General features: G+C 42.2%; 2 protein-coding genes across 2 annotated transcripts; one reads left to right on the top strand and one right to left on the bottom strand.

Annotated features, from left to right (window-relative positions):
• Window positions 1-1,541: 1,541 nt before the first annotated feature.
• On the top strand, window positions 1,542-5,222 carry LOC100276629 (uncharacterized). Its single transcript, NM_001150371.1, is given in 4 exon segments — window positions 1,542-1,919; window positions 4,182-4,321; window positions 4,564-4,622; window positions 4,760-5,222. A coding segment is annotated over 1 exon segment (324 nt). The 5' UTR covers window positions 1,542-1,919; window positions 4,182-4,321; window positions 4,564-4,622; window positions 4,760-4,780; the 3' UTR covers window positions 5,105-5,222.
• Window positions 1,617-3,671, bottom strand: LOC111591187 (uncharacterized). The gene has a single exon (XM_023302131.1). It carries the CDS (start codon window positions 3,467-3,469, stop codon window positions 2,918-2,920), a length of 552 nt encoding a protein of 183 aa, XP_023157899.1. The 5' UTR covers window positions 3,470-3,671; the 3' UTR covers window positions 1,617-2,917.
• Window positions 5,223-20,800: the final 15,578 nt, after the last annotated feature.

Below are 20,800 nucleotides of genomic sequence, written 5' to 3'. Positions count from 1 at the left end.
CCTACGTCAGTAGAGCTAATTAGCTGAGCCATTGAGCCCATGACCCTCCTTGTCCTTGCTAGCCTCCCTCCATGCATGAACAAATAAAGGCCACACATACCACAACCCTATGCCCATGGCCCATAACGATTGATGATTGCGGATCTAGCATGATATGATGCAACCGTACCACCATCGTCTTAAGTAGGTACGTGGCCTCTAAATCTACCTTAGCTTGCTTTATGAGGTTTTATTGGGGTTGGTTGGTGATGTGATGTGCTTCATTTGCTCCCGAAAAGTGGAGCGAAAAGGACTCGAAACCATTCACCCGGATCATGTGACGATGTAGGGGGTGTTTGGTTACACCCCGCTAAAATTTAGCCCATGTCCCATCGAATGTTTGAACCTCCGTTCCGGGTATTAAATGTAGTCGGATTATAAAACTAATTTGTCAGCCGAAGATTAAAAGACGAGACGAATCTAGTCCAGTTGGTTGGGTCTATATTTCATACTCCTATTTAAAAGTCAAACGCTTGATGTGACCCGGGCTAAACTTTAGCAGTAGCAACCAAACACCCCCGTAGTATATACGTATGTATCGAGTTTTGTTGTTCTTTACTCCAACCGTGCTAAAACAGTAGTCGCTTTAGTTTTTTTATGTCTATATTTAAATAGGTAGTGATAAATCTAAATACATATATAAAACACATATATCAGATATTATATGAATCCATTAATTTTCTAAAACGAATTTTATTTTGCGACAGAGAGTGATTATTATTATTATTATTATTATTATTATTATTATTATTATTATTATTATTATTATTATTATTATTATTATTATTATTATTATTATTATTATTATTATTATTATTATTATTATTATTATTATTATTATTATTATTATTATTATTATTATTATTATTATTATTATTATCGTCGTCGTCGTCTGTGGTAATTAAACTAGCAGACTCGTGGTGCGTCGAGAACGTTTCGCTCGTCCCGTTGACCCACGTACATCAGTGCATCAGCGCATGCAGGCCTGCTGCCCCTTTCACACGGGCATGACTAACCCCAACGTGCGATGCACAGGTGCGATGGACAGGGGTTTTGCCTTTCCAACGGATATTGTTCATGTGAAAACAATCCTCCAATAGCCAATGCATACTAGTGATGTATTTTGCGTGGCTTGCTAAAGAAGAGCCAAAAATACATATCCTCTCTCTGTTATGCATATCGCTTAATAGTAAATGGGAGTCGCCCTGCATGCTCCTAGAACACAATCCGCATGATTGGTTGGCACGCTCCTAAAACACAATCTGCATGATTGGTTGGCACGCTCGCCAATTTGCATGATTGGTTGGCACGCTCGCCAACATCAGGCTCGCGCAGACCTAGATGGGCTGGAACCTCATGTCCCCGCTTCCCTGCTCATACATCCAATTGGTGAAAAAGAGCCATGCATTACACCCGCGCATGCAGATCAGTCTCCGCATACATGCAACTAATCAACGGTTTGGGCATATTCAACCCATGGAGAGGACATGAGCGCGGACAACAGGGAAACCAATCATTCAGAATAAATACATTGTTTTTTACTAGTGCATTGCCATATGCATCACATTACTGAATACCTCTCATTCTTACGTGCCCACTATCTATTATCTCTACTACTTCTTAAGAGTAGAGCGTAGGCATCCACACCGGTGTGGTGCACGGTTCTGCCTCCACCCCCGACATCCTCCGCTCCGCTTTGATCCCGGATGGTGGTCACGCTTTCGTTGCCGCCATCAACGGTCGTCGCTATCCCCTCCCTATCCGGCGTCTGCAATGCTCGCCGCCCTACTCCCCCACGCCACTCGCCTCCTGCCCCTTTGCCTTCATCCTCGCCGCTGTCCCCGCGCTCGAGGCAGACAGAAGCAAGTGCTCCTCCGTCGGTAAGATCGACGGCTGCGATCTCGTGGTGTTTTCTTTTTTCTTCCTTTCTGGGTTTGGTTGCGTCGGGTTGAGTTGTTGATTTGGTGCGTTTGGGGAGGTAAACCTTGGATCTCAGCGCCCTTGGCGCATGATTTTGAGGTGTCGGTGGGAATGTACAGATGCTTCTCCGAGAACGTGTGATTTGCTTGCTCGTCCATGAGTTTCAGATTCAAGAAGGTGTGAGAGATCTTATTTGTTTGATGTGCTGATTTGAACTCAAATAGATAGAGTTGACTATTTGGGTTTATGATTCAGTTTCCAGGTGAGTAGATTTGTGGATCTTAGGCATATAATGCCATTGCATTCGTCGAATGTAGTTTTTAAAATCATCAGTGTGGTTAGCATTGAGGGGCTGGATTTAGTTTGATTAGCTTCAGTGTTAGCTTTGGAACAGTTTTCTTATTGTAGTTTTTAGCTGAGTCTTGCAAGACTGTAGCAGAAACCATACTACGATACCTGAAAAATACTATCAGTCCTTCCCTATATAGCGATCAACGATCATATGTTTCACCTCTGAACTGGGTACCTGTTCATCTGGACTTTAAAATCTTAGGTCTCTGCTGATTGTTTGGGCATGAATGATGGATATTTAAGCTATAGGGATATAACTAAGCCCTTGACGTGCCTGGTTAACTGATCAATTGTAGTAGGTTAAAGCGCTCCACTTTTGCAACTGGCCAGCTGATTGGTCTGGGATAAACGTGCTCCACTTACCTATGTACCAGTCGTAAGAAGTTATGCTGAAACCACTCCTAGATTTGTGCAAAATACTGGAACTTCAGTTCTGGTACTTTGAGCACCTTAATTGCCACACCTTAGGGAGTAGGGACACTTGTCCTAATACTTTGAGCACCTTAATTGTCGTTCATGGTGCACGGTTCTGCCCCCAACCCCCGACATCCTCCCCCTCTGCTCCACTCCCATCGCGCCCTCCTCACCCTCCCAGCTGCGATCCCTGTCACCTGCAATCCCTGGAGGGGACGCACCGGCGTCGGAGCTGCCGGGGGCGGAGCTGGCGGCCATCTTCCGGGTGATGGCGGACCTCCTCGGCGACCCGGTGTGGTTGCAGCTCCACCCGCGGCCCTGCACTGACACACCATGGCTGGGCCTGCAGTGCGAGCTCGCGCCCGACGACGCGCGTGCTCCGCGCCACCCGCCTCCACCTGGGCCCCGACGTCGCCACCCCGCCTTGCAGGCCCGGGGCCAGGCTCGACCCCGCCTCGCTGCGCGGTTTGTTGCACCTCCGGACGCTCTCCATCTTCGGTTGCTTTGGAGCCGCCCAGGCCCCCGTCGAGCTACCGCCCGCGCTGTTCACGTCGTCGTCCTCGCTCGAACAGATCGTGTTCAAGTCCAACCCCGGCCTCATCGGCCCCATACCGACGACGTTGGTTCTTATTTTGGTAAATGTTGTGTTATACACATCGATGGTTACCAATTGAGTGATAAGTATTGTGTTATCTGAATAATCTACAGAGAGGGGCTTGACTATGAGGTTAGGGAAGAATGACATCTACTACTATACTAGCAGTGCATGTTTTACTCTGCAGGTATCTAGAGTAGTGTTTGAATCAGTGCAACCGGTCAGTTTTGACTACTATTACTACTCTGTCATTTACTAGAGCTTCTTGTTGTATACAGTGTATGGTTCTTATTTTGGTAGCAAGACTGTAATTTGAGAAAGCTTATAAAGCAGCAGAAAGACATGCCTTTGGTTGATTATTCTTTGTGTTTGTAAGTTCGCTATCAAGATGGTTCTTTGCATTTGTTCATACATGCTTTTGGTTGATTCATGTTTGGCTATCACATTCTGAAGTTGTAAGCCTGTAAATCATATTTTTTTCTCAAACAACCTTTTCCAATCCTAGGCTGCCGAACAAGGAGAAGAAGCGTTCTAGGCAAAAGTGTTCCAATTGGATTAATTTTGTACTAGAAAGAGCGAAAGAGCCAGATGCACTAAATATAGGCTTGAAACAGTTCCTGGCTTGGAACTGTTCCTATGCTGCCGAACGGGGCCGAGCTGTTTCCAAATATATATTATATTTTGCTACTTTCTTCACATATCATTACTTTATGTGTTCTTGCTGGTTACATTTGGCACCATTGTTGGTAAGACGGTACCACCCACAGTTTTATTAAGAAAGGCTTTTTAAGATGGTTGTGGTTGTACAAATTGGAAAATAAAACTACACTGACTTAATTTTATTTTTCTTCTTGTGCTTCAGGAAGCTTGATTACGTTGATGGAGTTTGTCCCACCAATGTCACTGTACCGCATAATCTATGAGCTCTCTCCACCTTCATCATCGGGACTTTTCTCAAACTTCTCCGGTGTACACTTGGGAGACTTGAGTGATCCTGAAATTGTAAGAGCTCATATTTGTGTATGTTCTATAAAGGACAGATATTATAAATATTGTGAATATATAAACGTAGTAACACAGGGGCAAATAACTGTTTTATTAAATCATTGTTCGTTCTTGTTCACCTGTCTCATACATTATTCCATTTATTTCTTATCTTAGTTGTATGTTACCAAAAAAATGAAGAATCGATCCAGCAAAGAACTAACCATGGTTCTTTTTTCCTTCTGTTTGCCCTCGTGCAGTTCGACTACCTTCAGCATGCTCAAGCTCGCCAAGGAGGCCAGTAGGTGGCAACATCCTGGTTTCTTCTTGTTCACCTATCTCATACATCACTATTTTTATTTCTTATCTCAGTTGTATGCTTACCAAAAAAGAAGAATCGATTCAACAGTGAACTAACCATGGCTGTTCTTTTTCCTACTTTTCGCGCTCGCGCAGTTCGACTACCTCATCCCACTGATGGGGATGGACAAGTGTAGCGCGAATAGTGTGGACAGCGACAACGTAAACAAGGCGAGCATGGTGATTAACGGGTTGCCCATCAGTGTGTACGCATCGGAGACGTTGGGGGTGTGCAGTGGCCATGTCCATATACGGTTGATGAGCAATATGCTCGGGGGCATTGGGGATTCACCGCTGATCAGGTTCGACACATACACATGCGGCGCGTGCGCCGTGTCGTGCACGCTCAAGTGGGATGTGGCCACTGTCATGGAGTACAAGGGCCTACCCCTACAGCAGGTCGTTGACTACTATGTCAGGGGCACGATGCAGAATATCTGAAGACAACTATTATCAATAATTAGCCAATATAAACTATTTACAAATATTTACTAATGTTTACAAAATAGCATATCCATATATCATTGATTTTGAGGAAAAAATGGCATATTAGTATTGACACATCGCGTATCCATAGGAAAGCTCGTAATTGATTAATAACGTCTTGTTGACCACAGGTGTAGCTATTAGACAATATATGGGTTTGATATATGAACATGTATGGTGTTTAGTTGCTTCTTCTACTTTGTTCTAATTGATGAATTAAAAATGAATGGGTCTTTCCTCCTTTTCCTCCTGTCAGGAGAGCACATCTCATGAAGTGATCTAAAATTAATTACTACTAATGCTTTTATCAGCAGTGTTCGTGTACTGTCGCAACGCACGGACAACTAACTAGTACACATTTAGGTTGTTGCCTCATCCATTTGCATTGCACGGTCCGCGCATGCAAGCCTGCCGCATGTCGTGCTAACAGTTCGCTACTCAACGTTAATTGGGTCGAGGGATGGCAACGGAGAATTCCTCGTCGGGTTTTAGCTTTTCATATTCTTCCCCACGATGAAAAAAATTCCCCGCGGGGATCCCCGCGAACGCTTTCTGGGGATATTTCTTTCCCATCCCGTTCGATCCCTATCCCCAGTTAAATTATAATTAGATCGCACTTTATTTGTTATTAATGTAAAACATTGTCACTTATACACATTGTTAGATATAAAAATCATTATGTGTCTATTAAAATGAACATATTTGTACAACGTCTGATCTCTTGACAAGGAAATTATTTATTTTTATCATTAACTATTACATGAAAACATCGTTACATGTAAGTTTAACGGCCCCCACGGAAAACGGGGATGGGGAATGCTTCGCCATCTCCATCCCCGTTTACCCATCGGGGGAGAATTTTTCCCCGTTTACATCCCTGTGGGAGAAGAAACTTCTCCATCCACATCCCCTAATACAAGAATTCCCCACGGGGAATCCGGGATCGGGTCCCCGTTGCCATTTCTAATTGGGCATATAGTTGTGGTTTAAATGGTAAAATAAGCTAAAATGGTAAATAAGATTTCGATAGTAAAATAAGTAAGCTAAAATTAAATAATTAGGGTTCGAACCATGGTTATTGGTTTCAAGCATACATTTACACTTATCTAGACAACATAAACCATATAATTTTATGTTATATATTCTATACTCAAGTATGATATAGATATTATTATAAAAAATAGGGGGGATAAAAACAAGTGGGGCTAGGCTAAACCGTGTCAGGACATGGTCGCCCAGCAGTTATGGCCCAATTAGACATGTATACAGTAAATCGGTGTGCGGCACAGAAGCAAAACGATGGCCTATGCGGCTACCAAATGTATGCGCGATAGAGTTGTCAGGTCATCGATTAAGGTATGTGAGTTTTCAATTTGACAAATTTAAGATTAGATAGGTTTAATTCAATATTTTAGTTGTTTGATTGAGAAGGAGGAGACACTGATACGGACACTCGGACACCCGTCGTGGTGCGGGCCACCACCCCCATGCCTACGGGTGGACCCCATCGTCACCATCCTCATAAAACTGTTCGGGACTTTCAACTATTTATTTTAAAATTTTGAACGTATTTTAAAAAGGTCTATTTAATGATATAAGAAATTGTAGCAACTCATGGGCACCTAACTAGTTATCTCTCAAACGTGAATAAATCTCTCCACACTTCGGCTATTGTACAAGAATCAATTTTATTCATGTAAGTGCTGACCACTTTTCATTTGTTGTTTATTCCCTTTTACTGTCTAGTGTTGTTTACTTTTCACGTTTGATTCCACTGAAAAAACTAGTGCAACGTGTTCACACATAAAATTGGACACTACATAGCGCACATTTTCATATAGCGAATCAATTGTCGACTGCTTCATCTCTTTAAAATTTTCTAGCCACCTCGGTTCCAAATAGAGTGTTATCTTCATCAAGTCAGTTATCATTGTTCTAAAAAAGCTCCGCATCCTCAGGCTCTAGCAATGTAGCACCAACGTCCTCATCGCCACCCCTATCGCCAGCATCGTCACCGAACAAATCATCCACTGTGATGTAACCATGATGATCAGCATCATCATCGTCAGCAACGACGGTGCCAGCTGGGCCACCTACATTTGTCATCGTCGATGAGTTTCCTACACTGGATGATGAACCATCTACACCAGATGATGAACCATCTACACCAGATGATGAACCATCAACACTAGCATATCCTCTCTCGCCGTGGAAAGTCCAAATTGTGTAGTCCTTGATAAAACCAAACATGATCAAATGAGATAGCATCGTGGCGTCTTTATGGTCTTTAGTGTTCTTACAGTGAGCACACAGGCAGATGGTTGTCAATTGACTCAACTCTCTCGATGTTTCTTTGCAACGACAACAAACTTTTTACCTCAAGCACACACTCGAGTTCCATTCTCTTTAATCCATACATCCATATTCCTAGAAATTAGATATAAAATATAGAGAGGTTATATTAGTCAATTAGTTGAAAAAATATCGAGAGAAGAATAGGAGAGGCGACACAAGAGTGTACATATATAGCAGTCTAGCAACTTTGCGATGCTCTCCGATCCTATAAAATATAGCAAATTAATACCAACATATTATTTCTCTCTCCTCCATGCAAAACCAGATCTATCTAGATCTAGAGAGCCTCAAAGGAAAGGCGGAGATAAAGGGGTTTATTAGGGAGTGTGTACCAACCTTTGCGATCTCCTAGTGTCGGCGTTTCGAACCCGGGGGGTCCCTGGACCGACGAGTAAATTATCGCCGCGTGCCCTAGCCCAGATGGGTCGGCGCGAGACGGAGCACGAAGGGGGGAAGAAGCCGGAGGGAGACAGGCGTGAGAGGTGAGATCCCGCGGCCTTCATGTTTGTCCCGCGCCCAGGTCGGGTGCGCTTGCAGTAGGGGGTTACAAGCGTCCACGCGGGAGGGAGCGAGCGGCCTCACGCGAGCGCCGTCCCGTCCTTCTCCGCGCGGCCAACCCTCGTAAGAGGGCCCTGGATCTTCCTTTTATAGGCATAAGGAAAGGATCCAGGTGTACAATGGGGGTGTAGTAGTGTGCTAACGTGTCTAGCGGAGGAGAGCTAGCGCCCTAAGTACATGCCATGGTGGCAGCCGGAGAGGTTTTGGCACCCGGTTCGTGTGATGTCGTGGCCGTCGGAGGAGCGCCGGAGCCTGGCGGAAGGACAGCTGTCGGGGCTGTCGAGTCCTTGCTGACGTCCTCTTGCTTCCGTAAGGGGGCTGAGAGCCGCCATCGTCATAGAGTGTGCGGGGCGCCATCATTACTCGTATAGTGGAGCGAGCCAGATGGGACGCCGGTCTTGTTCCCCGTAGCCTGAGTCGGCTTGGGGCAGGGTAATGATGGCGCCTCCTGTTGACGTGGTCGGTCCGTGCCCTGGGTTGGGCGAGGTGGAGGCTCCTCCGAGGTCGAGGTTGAGTCTGTCTTCCAAGGCCGAGGTCGAGTCCGAGCCCCTGGGTCGGGCGAGGCGGAGACCGTCGGCTGATGCCAGGGCTGAGTCCGAGCCGTGGGGCCGGGCGAAGCGGAGTTCGTCGTCCTTCGGGGCTGAGCCCGAGTCCGAGCCCTGGGGTCGGGCGAAGCGGAGTTCGTCGTCTTCCGGGGCTGAGCCCGAGTCCGAGCCCTAGGGTCGGGCGAAGCGGAGTTCGTCGTCTTCCAGGGCTGAGCCCGGGTCCGAGCCCTGGGGTCGGGCGAAGCGGAGTTCGTCGTCTTCCGGGGCTGAGCCCGAGTTTGAGCCTGGGGTCGGGCGAAGCGGAGTTCGTCGTCTTCCGGGGCTGAGCCCGAGTCCGAGCCCTGGGGTCGGGCGAAGCGGAGTTCGTCGTCTTCCGGGGCTGAGCCCGAGTCCGAGCCCTGGGGTCGGGCGAAGCGGAGTTCGTCGTCTTCCGGGGCTGAGCCCGAGTCCGAGCCCTGGGGTCGGGCGAAGCGGAGTTCGTCGTCTTCCGGGGCTGAGCCCGAGTCCGAGCCCTGGGGTCGGGCGAAGCGGAGTTTCCCATGGCGCCTAGGGCCGGACTTGGCTGCTGTCAGCCTCACTCTGTCGAGTGACACAGCAGTCAGAGCGGCGCAGGCGGCGCTGTCCTCTTGTCAGGCCGGTCAGTGGAGCGGCGAAGTGGCTACGGTCACTTCGGCTCTGCCAACTGGAGGGCGCGCGTTAGGATAAAGGTGTCAGGCCACCTTTACATTAAATGCCCCTGCGATTTGGTCGGTTGGCGTGGCGATTTGGCCAAGGTTGCTTCTTGGTGAAGACTGGGCCTCGGGCGAGCCGAAGGTGTGTCCGTTGCCGTAGGGGGTCCTCGGGCGAGACGTAAACCCTCCGGGGTCGGTTGCCCTTGTCCGAGGCTGGGCTCGGGCGAGGCGTGATTGCGTCCCTTGAGTGGACCGATCCCTGACTTAGTCGCACCCATCAGGCCTTTGCAGCTTTGTGCTGATGGGGGTTACCAGCTGAGATTTAGGAGTCTTGAGGGTACCCCTAATTATGGTCCCCGACACCTAGTCTCTGATCGTTCAACGTACCTAAGAAATCCAATATCAAAACCTCCCACTCAAAGTTGTTTAATGGGGAGAAGTCGTGAGAAAGAAAAAGGTGGCTTTCAGGTAATTATAGGCATTGATCAATGGAGGCGAGCAATTTAAAAAACCCGCCTCTGTTAATACATATTAACAGAGGTGGTTGTCTTAACAAGCCCGCCTCTATTAATTGTTTAAAAGAGTTGGGCGACGTAACGCAACCACCTCTGTTAATGTAGATTAACGGAGGCGATTGTCTTAACAAGCCCATCTCTATTAATTATTTAAAAGAGGCGAGTAACATAATGCACCGCTTCTGTTAATATAGATTAACGGATGTGGTTTCGTTACGTCGCCTGCCTACGTTAACTTTTAACCGAGGTGGCGCAAAGGCGGCAACCTTGCCACCATTTAACGGAGGAAGCCAACATGCATGCCCACCTTTGAAAATATTTTGCCACCGTCTTGCAAAAATCTTATGTGTAGTAGTGTATAGTACATGATGCAATGTGAATCATGCATGCTACAAGACTAACACCAGACATGTCAGGTAAGTATTTGGCCTCTAAGTCACAATTTATATGCTTCCTAAGTATTTTGAAGTGTGTCATGTTCGGTGGTATTATGTATAAACATATTACTTTTAAGCAGCAACTTTGTTTTATTTATTTGACGTATCTATGAGGTCGAGACAACACATCATAACAAACATGTGAAATTGAGCTTCTAGGCTTGCCATCACACCATATGGCTATCTGGTTCCAGACCAAGCATGCACAAAAATGCTTTCAAACGGATTTAGCATGATGTAGCACCACAAAAATTCAAATCTTGAAAATTTCTCAAGCTCGCTCTAAATTCAAAATGAATTTTAAATTTTGTTTCAAAATATTTGTTTACGAGTTGATCTCAACAAATAAAATATAGTGGTCTATATTCTCTCCAAAATCCTCATCAAAATATCCTACAAATATTTCCCTAGTGAACTCCCTCAAATTCTTTCCAGAAATACTGAATAAATATTCCACCGATATTTCTCCAAATATTTTCCTCCTGAGAAATACCTTTAGAATCATTTTTAGAGTCCCTACAAATATTTTCTTAATAATTTTCCCCATACTCATACGTATACATACGCCTCCGATGTCATACAGTGAGCTCTACAAGCTAATTTCACTTATACATGACTAATACAAGCTTATCTCCCACTAATCCTCGCCTCCTCCCCCTAATCCCCCATATTGCCTATAAATAGAGGGGCAAAGGCCTCCTCTCTTGCCACCCAAAGCCATTTCATGGCAACTCACTCCCACACAAGCACAATATAAGCACAAGGATCGTTTGGTCATTCATTCGATCGTTCGTCCAACCGTTCTTAGTTTGTTTGTTCGTTCGACCAATCGTTCATGGTTCATTCGTTCGTTCAATCATTCGTCCGTTCGTTCGTCCAAATAATCTTTGTTCAGCTGTTATGCTGCCGAAATTTCGATCGTTCGATCATCCGATCATTCGATCGTTCGTTCATAATCATATTCATCGTTCATCGTTCGTTCATACGGACTATTCATCGTTCATCATTCGTTCATACGGACTATTTTCACCGTTCATCGGATCGTTCAGTCACTATTTATCGTTCATCGGATCGTTCATCCTACTATTCATCGTTCATCTGAACGCCCAAATATTCAACTGCTCATCCATCATGTTGTACAACTCATCTAAGACCTGTCAGACCGATATTTCAGTCATATGGACTCCGGTGACTGTAATTTTCCTTCCAGTAAGAACTTCTCGTCTGGTCACCCATCCCAGATTTCTCCAAGTTGAGCACGCTTAACTTTGAGGTTCTTTCGAACCAGATTTCAAAAAAGGCGAACCATGTTTGTATGGATACGCCGTCAATCCTATAAAAGCTTACCCAAGATATCATAGTCAACCTGGACCAGAATACCACAGTATTCCAGCCATCTGGGTCCCGACTTACTATTGTCCCATGTGACACAGTAGGTAGGAACAGTTGCCAAAATATAAACCTCTGCTCATGAATAGCCCGAAAATAATTCCTAGCACTCCGCTCAAAAATACATTTGATTTTCCAAATATCTCTAAATATTCAAATTCTGGAATATTTCAGGAATATTTCTTTTCTCTTTTCTTTTTATTCGTATGATTATAAAATCTGAAACTCCTCCGTCCAAACTCAGATTCCAATAAATTCTTGTTTCTAAATTCTTATCCAATTATTCCCTACCCACCATGTTAACCTTTAAGCATGGATCATATTCCAGAAAACTCCAAAAATACTATTGTCCCATATTCTGCCTATAATTTCCCTGTTCAGACTGAGTGAGACAATTCCTTCGCCATTATTCTCACAAACAGTGAAATCTGTCATACTAAGCCACATGTACCCAGCTATAAATACACCTAGTTACCCTCTCCACACCCTCAACACCATGAGTTAAGACAAACCCCCACCCACACAGTAACACCGCTCTGCCGGCTACACACCTAGTATCACTTTGCCTCCAATCCACCCTTCTGGTAAGCACCTCCACTCAACCACCAGTAATATCACAACACCACATGACACAGATTCTGCTCAAGACTCTACCCATCCATATATCACCATTCTGACCACTATACTAGATATTTGTTGATATATTTGGTGGTTTGTTTTTTTGTATGTTTTCTTATTCATGCTCCATAGTAATTGGAGCGTTTGTGCCATCTCGTGAAGGCTAGTTTTGCAATTCTACGCAGACAGTTGAGCCAGAAGTCAGTTCCGCGAGCTCCCACCCTTTTACCGGCTAAAGCAACGACAAGCTCATTGGATCCCTTTGATGCATAAATTACCTATGTTTTTCAAACACAACCCTCAGCCTGTTATTTTATGCATTATATGATTTTGCTGCTAAGAGACATGTAAATATGGCCACCCGACCCTAGAACTTTGTCGCAATTCATCTTTATACTCCTTGACATTTTTGTTACAAAATGATTTGAGAAAAGGTGTGAATTTTGAAATGAAAATATTTTTCAAAATGGGTATTATGAAGGGTTATCACCCTTATCACCTTTGAGTGGGATGATCAGGGACTCCCCTGTTTGGGGAGGGTCTTAAGGTGATGGCTCAACCGGGTTAAGTGTGATCATGAAGGATTGTCCCTCTCGCATAAGGACCAGTTTGTCATCACTCCTTACCTATACTCTTATCAAGTACAACCACTCGAGACTGTATGGGCAGTCACTTGATCTGAACTTGCAAGGTCTGTGCTCTAGGGTTATGGTGGATGGGAAGCACCGAGAGGACAAGGAGGGGGAATGTTTTGTCCTGGTTTGAGCATGGAGGTGGCCTTGGTTCCTTTCGATATATCCGCCAAGGTAAAGTCGTGCAAGGGAAGAGAGAGTTTCGGTTTCGGGTCTCATTGGCCATGAGATCGCAGAGCCAGACTAGTGGGTAAAGTGTACACCTCTGCGCAGAGTCAAAAACTTGTTTGAATAGTCCGTGTCCATGGATATGGATGAGCTATGTCATGGATTTGACAATTAGTGTTTTGTTTTCCAAAATGGTTTTGAAAGGTCCGACAGTTGAGCCGTGAGCTATGGTGGACAGGAAGTCCAGTAGCTGTTTTTGAAAAATCGATGGGAAACTACCGAGATTCCTGGATGGTTTAGTCTAGAGGATTTTGTTTTATATTGAAAAACTTCCTGCTCCTTTGGGAGAGGATGCGCTTTGAAAAAGATAAAATGTTTTACAAAATAGCCCTGCATCAAAAATTGCTTTCTCTGCAAAAATGTCCTGAGCTCCACATACTCCATGCATTATATCTGATTTTCCCATTCTGTGGGTCAAGGTGGGCTGCTGGATACGTAAGTACTCACTCTTGCTTATTTGTTGTTTTTCAGAGAAGGAGATTGTTGATCCGGTAAGAGTTACGCTTGTTCCCAACCATGCATGTGGCTGTTGGATTGTTGTGCTGCGTATATCGGGCTGCTTTAGCCCCACTCTGATGATATGTCCCGAGTTGTGCACCAACTCTTAAAGTTGATCGCCACCTTTATAGGTTTGCCTCGTTTAAGCAAATCTGGAACCATATGTTGTATAAATGTCTATACTAGCCTCTTGGGACTAGTATTTGAATCACATTTGAGTCCCAGAGGATTGAGACGCTTCACACGACTATGCCTATCATGTGTTCTAGCTAGGCTTAGTAAAACACGTTGTATGTTTTTTGGTTCGCGTCAGGTCGCTTAGGTAGAAGGTCGTGCTCACCGTGCAGGTATGATAAATCTAATCGACAACACCCGATCAATCAATTTTCATACAATTATACATACGTGTGTGGTACATGCAACCATATTTTTTATTAATTTTTATACCTTTTTTAATGACAAATGACTTTTATACTTTCTATTTTTAAAATGTAGATGATTGTATGACTGAAAGTCGCCTAGAGGGGGGTGGATAGGCGAAACCTAAAAATTATAATTCTAAATCCAAACTAGATCCCTTGATTAGTGGTTAGAACAAGACTCACAATTATCGGAGTATAAAACTAAGTCCTTTGCTTGCAACGAGTATTGTTTTCAAAGAGTGCGGAATTTAATCAATAGCAATACTACTATAAATGTTGGTGGAGAATAATGCAAGAGGGCTTAGATAAGAAGAGGAGTAACACAAGTTCTTTCTTGCAAGGAGTTGCTTCTTCAAATTGTGAATTTAACTTGAAGCAACACAAAAGATATTAGTAGAGAGTAGTGCAAGAGAACTTAGAAAGGGAGAGAACAAACAAATCACAAGCAATAAACACAAGAGACATGGGTGATTTGTTTTACCAAGGTTCGGCCCTCGAAGGCCTAGTCCCCGTTGAGGAGTCCACTAAGGACGGTTCTCTTTCAACCCTTTCCCTCTCTCCACCGATCACCAAGACCGACGAGCTCTTCTTCTTCTCAAGGATCACTTAAAACCCCGCAAGGATCACCACACTCTTAGGTGTCTCTTGCTAGCTTTACAAGCCTCCAAAACTTTGGAGGAAGTTCAATGGGAGTTAAAAACTCCACGCACAAATGAACACAAGATGTAGCACACACTTTCTCTCGATGAATCTCACAAGGCACTATTGCTAAACTCACACGAGAAGCTTTCTTTTGCTTGCTCTCTCTTTTGTGGCACGGTTATGTATAGGATGGATCAATGAATAGAGGTGGTTGGGAGGGCTTGGATATGTCAACTATATGACTTGGAATGTTGCTTGGGCTCCCACACTTTGAAGTGGCCGATTGGGGTGGTATTTATATCCACTAACCAAATTGTAGCCGTTGGAGAAGGCTGCTAGCGATGGGCGCACCGGACAGTCCGGTGCCCCACTGGACAGTGTCCGGTGCGCCACCGGACAGTGTCCGGTGCGCCGCCACGTCACCCTGTCGTTAGGGTTTGGAGCTGGTCGACCGTTGGAGGCTTTGTCCTCATGCAGCACCGGACAGTCCGATGCCACACCGGACAGTCCGGTGCCCCTCTAACCTTCTGCTCTGACTTCTGCCGCGTTATTGTGCTACACTGTTCGTCCGTCAGAGTCGATCGTTGCGCGCAGATAGCCATTGCTCCGCTGGTGCACCGGACAGTCCGGTGAATTATAGCAGAGCTACGCCTGAGAAAACCGAAGCTGAGGAGTTTGGAGGGTACGGCCCCTGGTGCACCGGACAGTCCGGTGCGCCAGACCAGGGAACGCTTCGGTTTCCTTTTTGCTCCTTTCTTTTGAACCCTAACTTGTTCTCTTTATTGATTTGTGTTGAACCTTTGGCACTTGTAGATCATGTAATCTAGAGCAAACTAGTTAGTCCAATTATTTGTGTTGGGCAATTCAACCACCAAAATCATGTAGGAAAAGGTTTCACCCTATTTCCCTTTCAATCTCCCCCTTTTTGGTGATTGATGCCAACACAAACCAAAGCAAATATGTAAGTGCATAATTGAACTAGTTTGCATAAGGTAAGTGCAAAGGTTGCTTGGAATTAAACCAATTTAAACTTCGATAAGATATGCATGGATTGCTTTCTTTCTTTTACCATTTTGGACCATGCTTGTACCACTTGTTTTGTTTTTGCAAATGTTTTTGGAAATTCTTTTTCAAAGTCTTTTGCAAATAGTCAAAGGTATATGAATAGGATTTCGAGAAGCATTTTTAAGATTTGAGATTTTCTCCCCCTGTTTCAAATGCTTTTCCTTTGACTAAACAAAACTCCCCCTTAATGAAATTCTCCTCTTAGTGTTCAAGAGGGTTTCTACAAATTGAAAGAAGATCAAATATCTTAGATACCAAAATTTGAAAAACTCCTCCTTAAGATATAGATACCAATTGAGATAGAATTTCTTAGAGGAATACTAATTTTAAATATACCAATTGAAGAACATTTAAAAAAACTTAAACTTGTTTCGAAATTTTTTGAAATTGGCATGGTGGTGCGGTCCTTATGCTTTGGGCTAATACTCTCTCCCCCTTTGGCATTAATCGCCAAAAACGGAGTTTTTAGAGCCCTTTTTTTACTTTCTCCCCAATTGGTACAAGTAAATAAGAGTGAAAGATTATACCAATTTTGAGAGATGGCGGAATAACGACAAAGGATAGATAATACCGATGGTGTAGAGTGGAAGCGATGTCTTTGCCGAATACTCCATTTCCCTTTCAATCTAAGACTTAATACACAAGATACTCATGGAAACATATTTAGTCTTAGCCTTGGCACAAGTGAGATAGGAAATATGCAAATGTACCAAAGGAAAGAGACATGGTTAAAAGTATATGTCAATTAATCTTAAACAGTTCTATATAATATAGATTGCTCCCCCTAAATATGTGCCTTGAGAGGAATACATATTTTGGCCTTAAATGCCAAGTGCACATTATTAGGTTAATGAGAACATATCTATATCATAGAAACTATGAAGTGCAATGTGTCATAATAAAGGTGTGATGCTCACGACAGACTATGCACTTATGAAAGCATGTTGGAAACATTTTAAGCAATTACCCTTAAGGATTTCAAAGAGACTTAAGGACCCTCCACCTTTGAAACAAAGGTATCTTATCCTCATTACAAGGTTAAGCTTTAAGCTCTTTGACAATAAAATCACTTCACCTAGTTTTAACAAAAATACATAAATGCAGGAATGAAAATTTTGAGAGGTTAAACTAGGTATGAAGCAGGGATATGCATAGACATGCTTTCTCTTTACTTTTATACAAGATATGCAAGGAATGTATAGAAGAGGAAGATTTAGGTACATGTATAAATGAGAGGAAGTAGTTTTACCCTTTTGTACCTTCACATAGAGACGCTCTCTTCATTGTGTTTTGTCCTTAGTCTTAGTTACTTAAGACCTATATTCAAGACAGTGTATGGAAATATTTTGCACAAGAGAGGGTTCTACAACTAGTGATCCTTTTCTAAGTCATTGTTATTATATATCAAGTAGATCACAAATTGCATAAATGTATCATGAATTCTCCTCTTAACTTAGTGCATATCAAGAAAGATATCGATTGAAATTATATGAGGCACTAAGAAAAATAAGTGTTAATTGAAGTTATTCAATGATCAAACAAGTAACAGATGCGATCAAAAGAACAACATATGCATTAGATTATCAAACAAGCTTAAACCAGGAGAATCCAGTAAATATGCTACTTTAACAGTGAAAGTTACAATCTTTGATAAAGATGACATTACTTTACCAAGTTGGATTGAAATGTAGTAGCATACTTCATGAGAAACTTATTCTCATACTTGAGACTATGTGAGATTACTAAGATAAAGTGTTAGTCTCAATATAATCAAGATATAGAAATAGGCTCCCCCTAAAGATATGCATCAAAGTTTGAAAGAATTGGATAGATGCACTCATTTTTAAAGACAAATAGGGAGAAGCATTATTCATCTTGACCAAGGCTTATAGAATTTGCAATAAACAACTTATGCCCAGCATTCTCATAATGAAAAAGATTTAGAATGCTTACAACCACACCATTGATTGTTTTGAAGATCTTATTGTCCAAGTTGGTGGTGTTGTTCTTGATGTCTTCCTCTTTCATTTGAGTGTCCTCCCTTTGTGGTTGTCTCTTTTTCCTTCCAAACTCATTGAAAATATTCAAGAGAGATGTTAATAGATCAAAGGAGTATAAGATGAAGGATGATTTCTTTTAGATAAGAAATATAAACAATTCATCATCCACAAGTTACACAGACATGAAGTAAAATCCTTAACATTAGTACACATCATTAGAAAAGAGGAATATGCACCTTTTAAACATTTTGATCAATCAAGGAAATTTACTTCTTCATATTGAATTTATTATCACATCTTAAAAGCATATCAATATGAGAACAGATATAGCAAAGGCATGAATAGATTCTAATGGACACGTGCATTTATGAAAACGAGATTGAATGCACATCTAGCTGATTTAAGTCTAATAAAGAATCTATTCTTCACATAGGTAGAATATGATAAGTTAGAGTAAATAACCATTGATGGGAACTATATTTGATTAAGAAGATGAGTTCTCATACCTTTGCTTTTACCTTTCTTCCTTTGGGTGAAGAGCAACCCTTGAGGCTTGTGGCTTGCACTTACTCTCTTGTAGATTTTCATAAGTAAGCTCAAGAGATATGTCATTAGTAACACAAGCACTAGTTTCCCTGTTTGTAAACATTTTGACAAGGAATAAAAAGTGGATTACTAAAGCATGGAAACTTCATAATATGAACTAGATTATTCCATGATGTATGCTCAGCTTTAACTTATAAAACAAGCATAGTTAATTCTTTAAGATTATGGGAATAAATCTAATTCATAACATGGAGAGCGATATGTAGAAGAATCATATCCAATTTAAGCAAGAGTCAAAATAACATAAATCATTGGATTGACTTTTCTTTTTATGTTAGGTTACACATCTTCATAGAGAAACTTATTCTCTACAAGTGAGACTACTTAGGTTATTTAGACAAAAACATTAGTCTCACGATTCTAAATATAAAGAGAGATTCCCTTTATAAGTGTCCTAAGGGTTTGGATTCCTTACATGACACCTTATTCTTTTAAGAACTTGGAATATCTCTATATATCTAGAACATGGCTATTACAGGATAATTAGTGTAAAACATGCCATGAGGTGTTTACAATAATTTAAAGCATATAGATTGCCATAGTATAGAGATGGTGAATATGCAATCTACCATATGAGAGGAATTTCTTCAAAGAATGGTGACATAATTTGAAAGCATTATTGAAATGCTTTCTTTTTCTATGTGACTACACAAGATACATAAGAAATTATAATTTAAGATACTTGCACTTAAAAGCATAAATATTACCATCCTTTGACTTTCCTCTATGTTGTAGGCCTTGATTTTCTGCACAGGATAATTCTTTGTTTCCTACAACATCAATATCTTCCCCGAGATGATATGAGTTTTAGACATAACAATTAAAAATAACTTTGGGTCAATCTTGGATATATAGATTATTTGTAAGATTTATAGCTTGAGTTAATAAGAATTGAATTGACTCTCTCAAGCACCCCAAAGCTTCATATCATCTCCTTCTCCTGCAAAGCTTGGCAAGCATATTTTGGTACCCATCGCTTGATGGGTCCATCAAGGTTAGTCAATAAAGATCTAGGAACCCAAAAGTCCTTTGTGTTAGCACTTGGTAAACTCATTACCTTTCTAGCACAAGTTACAATTTTGGGTTGCCTAGTTACATGTGAAATAATTGACAAGCTAGAAGTGGGATAGTTACCAATGGGACAATCCTTGCATTGATGTCCCTTCTTTCGGCATATGTAGTAAAGGCGATCTTCAAGTCTTGAAGATTTCTTCTTTCCTTGTTTTTTGCTTGCTACATGGTTAGTTAATATTTTCTTTTCTAACATTATGCCTTTTTGTTTCAAATGGGGACAAGTCTTAATTAAGTGTCCCTTCTTTGAGCATTTAAAACAAAGTTTATCATCCTTGTTAATAATCAAGCCATTTTTAATATAGGGACATGACCTAATCGAGTGTCCCTTTTCAAAGCATTCACTACACTTTTTACTTCTCTTAGTGTGAAGTGTGGCTTGATCATTACCTTGGATGTTACCTTGCATGGAGGCACGGTTCAGGCTTTTGGCAGAGGTATTGATTCTCTTCTTTTGTTCCTTCCTCTTGGTAATCCTCAAGTCCTTGACATTTTCTTAAAGGGATTTAGTGCATACCACGGTTGTTCCCGTCTCAAGCTTCTTCACCATGTGATCACGGTTATCTTGAGAAGGTTGAGTAGTGCACTTCCCTTTTAGTTGTGTCAAGCTCATCTTTAGCCTCTCATTTTCTTCTTTGAACTCTTGACATGTATCATCTTTTGTTCCTGGAAATTCTAGCTCAAAGGAGGATTTGCTTGTCGACGGACAACAAGCATTAGCACATGGTAAAATAGTTTTAATTTGAATACATGTGCATGAGTGAGGTTGTTGGGATTTTAAGTTTTCTATCACAACCTCATGAGCAATATTTAACATGATATGATCATCCATAAGATTTTCATGAGAACATAGAAGCATATCATATTTTTCTTGAAAAGATAGATTTTCAACTTTTAGCTTTTCTACTTGGTCCTTAAGCAAGGCATTCCTATTTACTAATTGAGCGATACAATGTAAAGAGTTATCTTGCTCAATTGAAATAGTTTCATACCTTTGGACCAAATCAACATGAGAGCACTTTAGCTCCCCATGTTCTTTAGTCAACTCGTCAAAGCTTAGCATTTTTATGGAGAGAATATCTTCTAGCGTTTGACGAGCTTTGCTTTCCTCTTGAAAGCATCTAGGCCCCTGGTTGGTTTTAGTGATTAATGACAACGTAATATTATATGTGACTAACGTGTGTTTTGCAGAGACAAATAGTAAGTTAGGTCGCATGACAGGTAGAAGTACTACAACGTTGAAAACAATCCCGGAAATAAGAACTCGAAGCGACGGCTAAAACGACGGAACAAAAGGTGAAGGTCTACGGAGTCCGAGTGTCAAGGAGATGTGGACACTCGTGATTTAGTTAGGTCTTTTATTCTCTTTTAGCCGTACTATAAAGAGGGGTTGTCGATG

Source organism: Zea mays, chromosome 3, assembly GCF_902167145.1.
Source record: "Zea mays cultivar B73 chromosome 3, Zm-B73-REFERENCE-NAM-5.0, whole genome shotgun sequence".
Lineage (NCBI taxonomy): Eukaryota > Viridiplantae > Streptophyta > Magnoliopsida > Poales > Poaceae > Zea > Zea mays.
The sequence above is the reverse complement of the archived record's forward strand: the minus strand, read 5'-3'. Positions and strand labels throughout refer to the sequence as shown.

Coding starts and splice junctions, on each gene's coding strand:
- LOC111591187 (XM_023302131.1), bottom strand. CDS start 3,469: ATGTCATTCTTCCCTAACCTCATAGTCAAGCCCCTCTCTGTAGATTAT.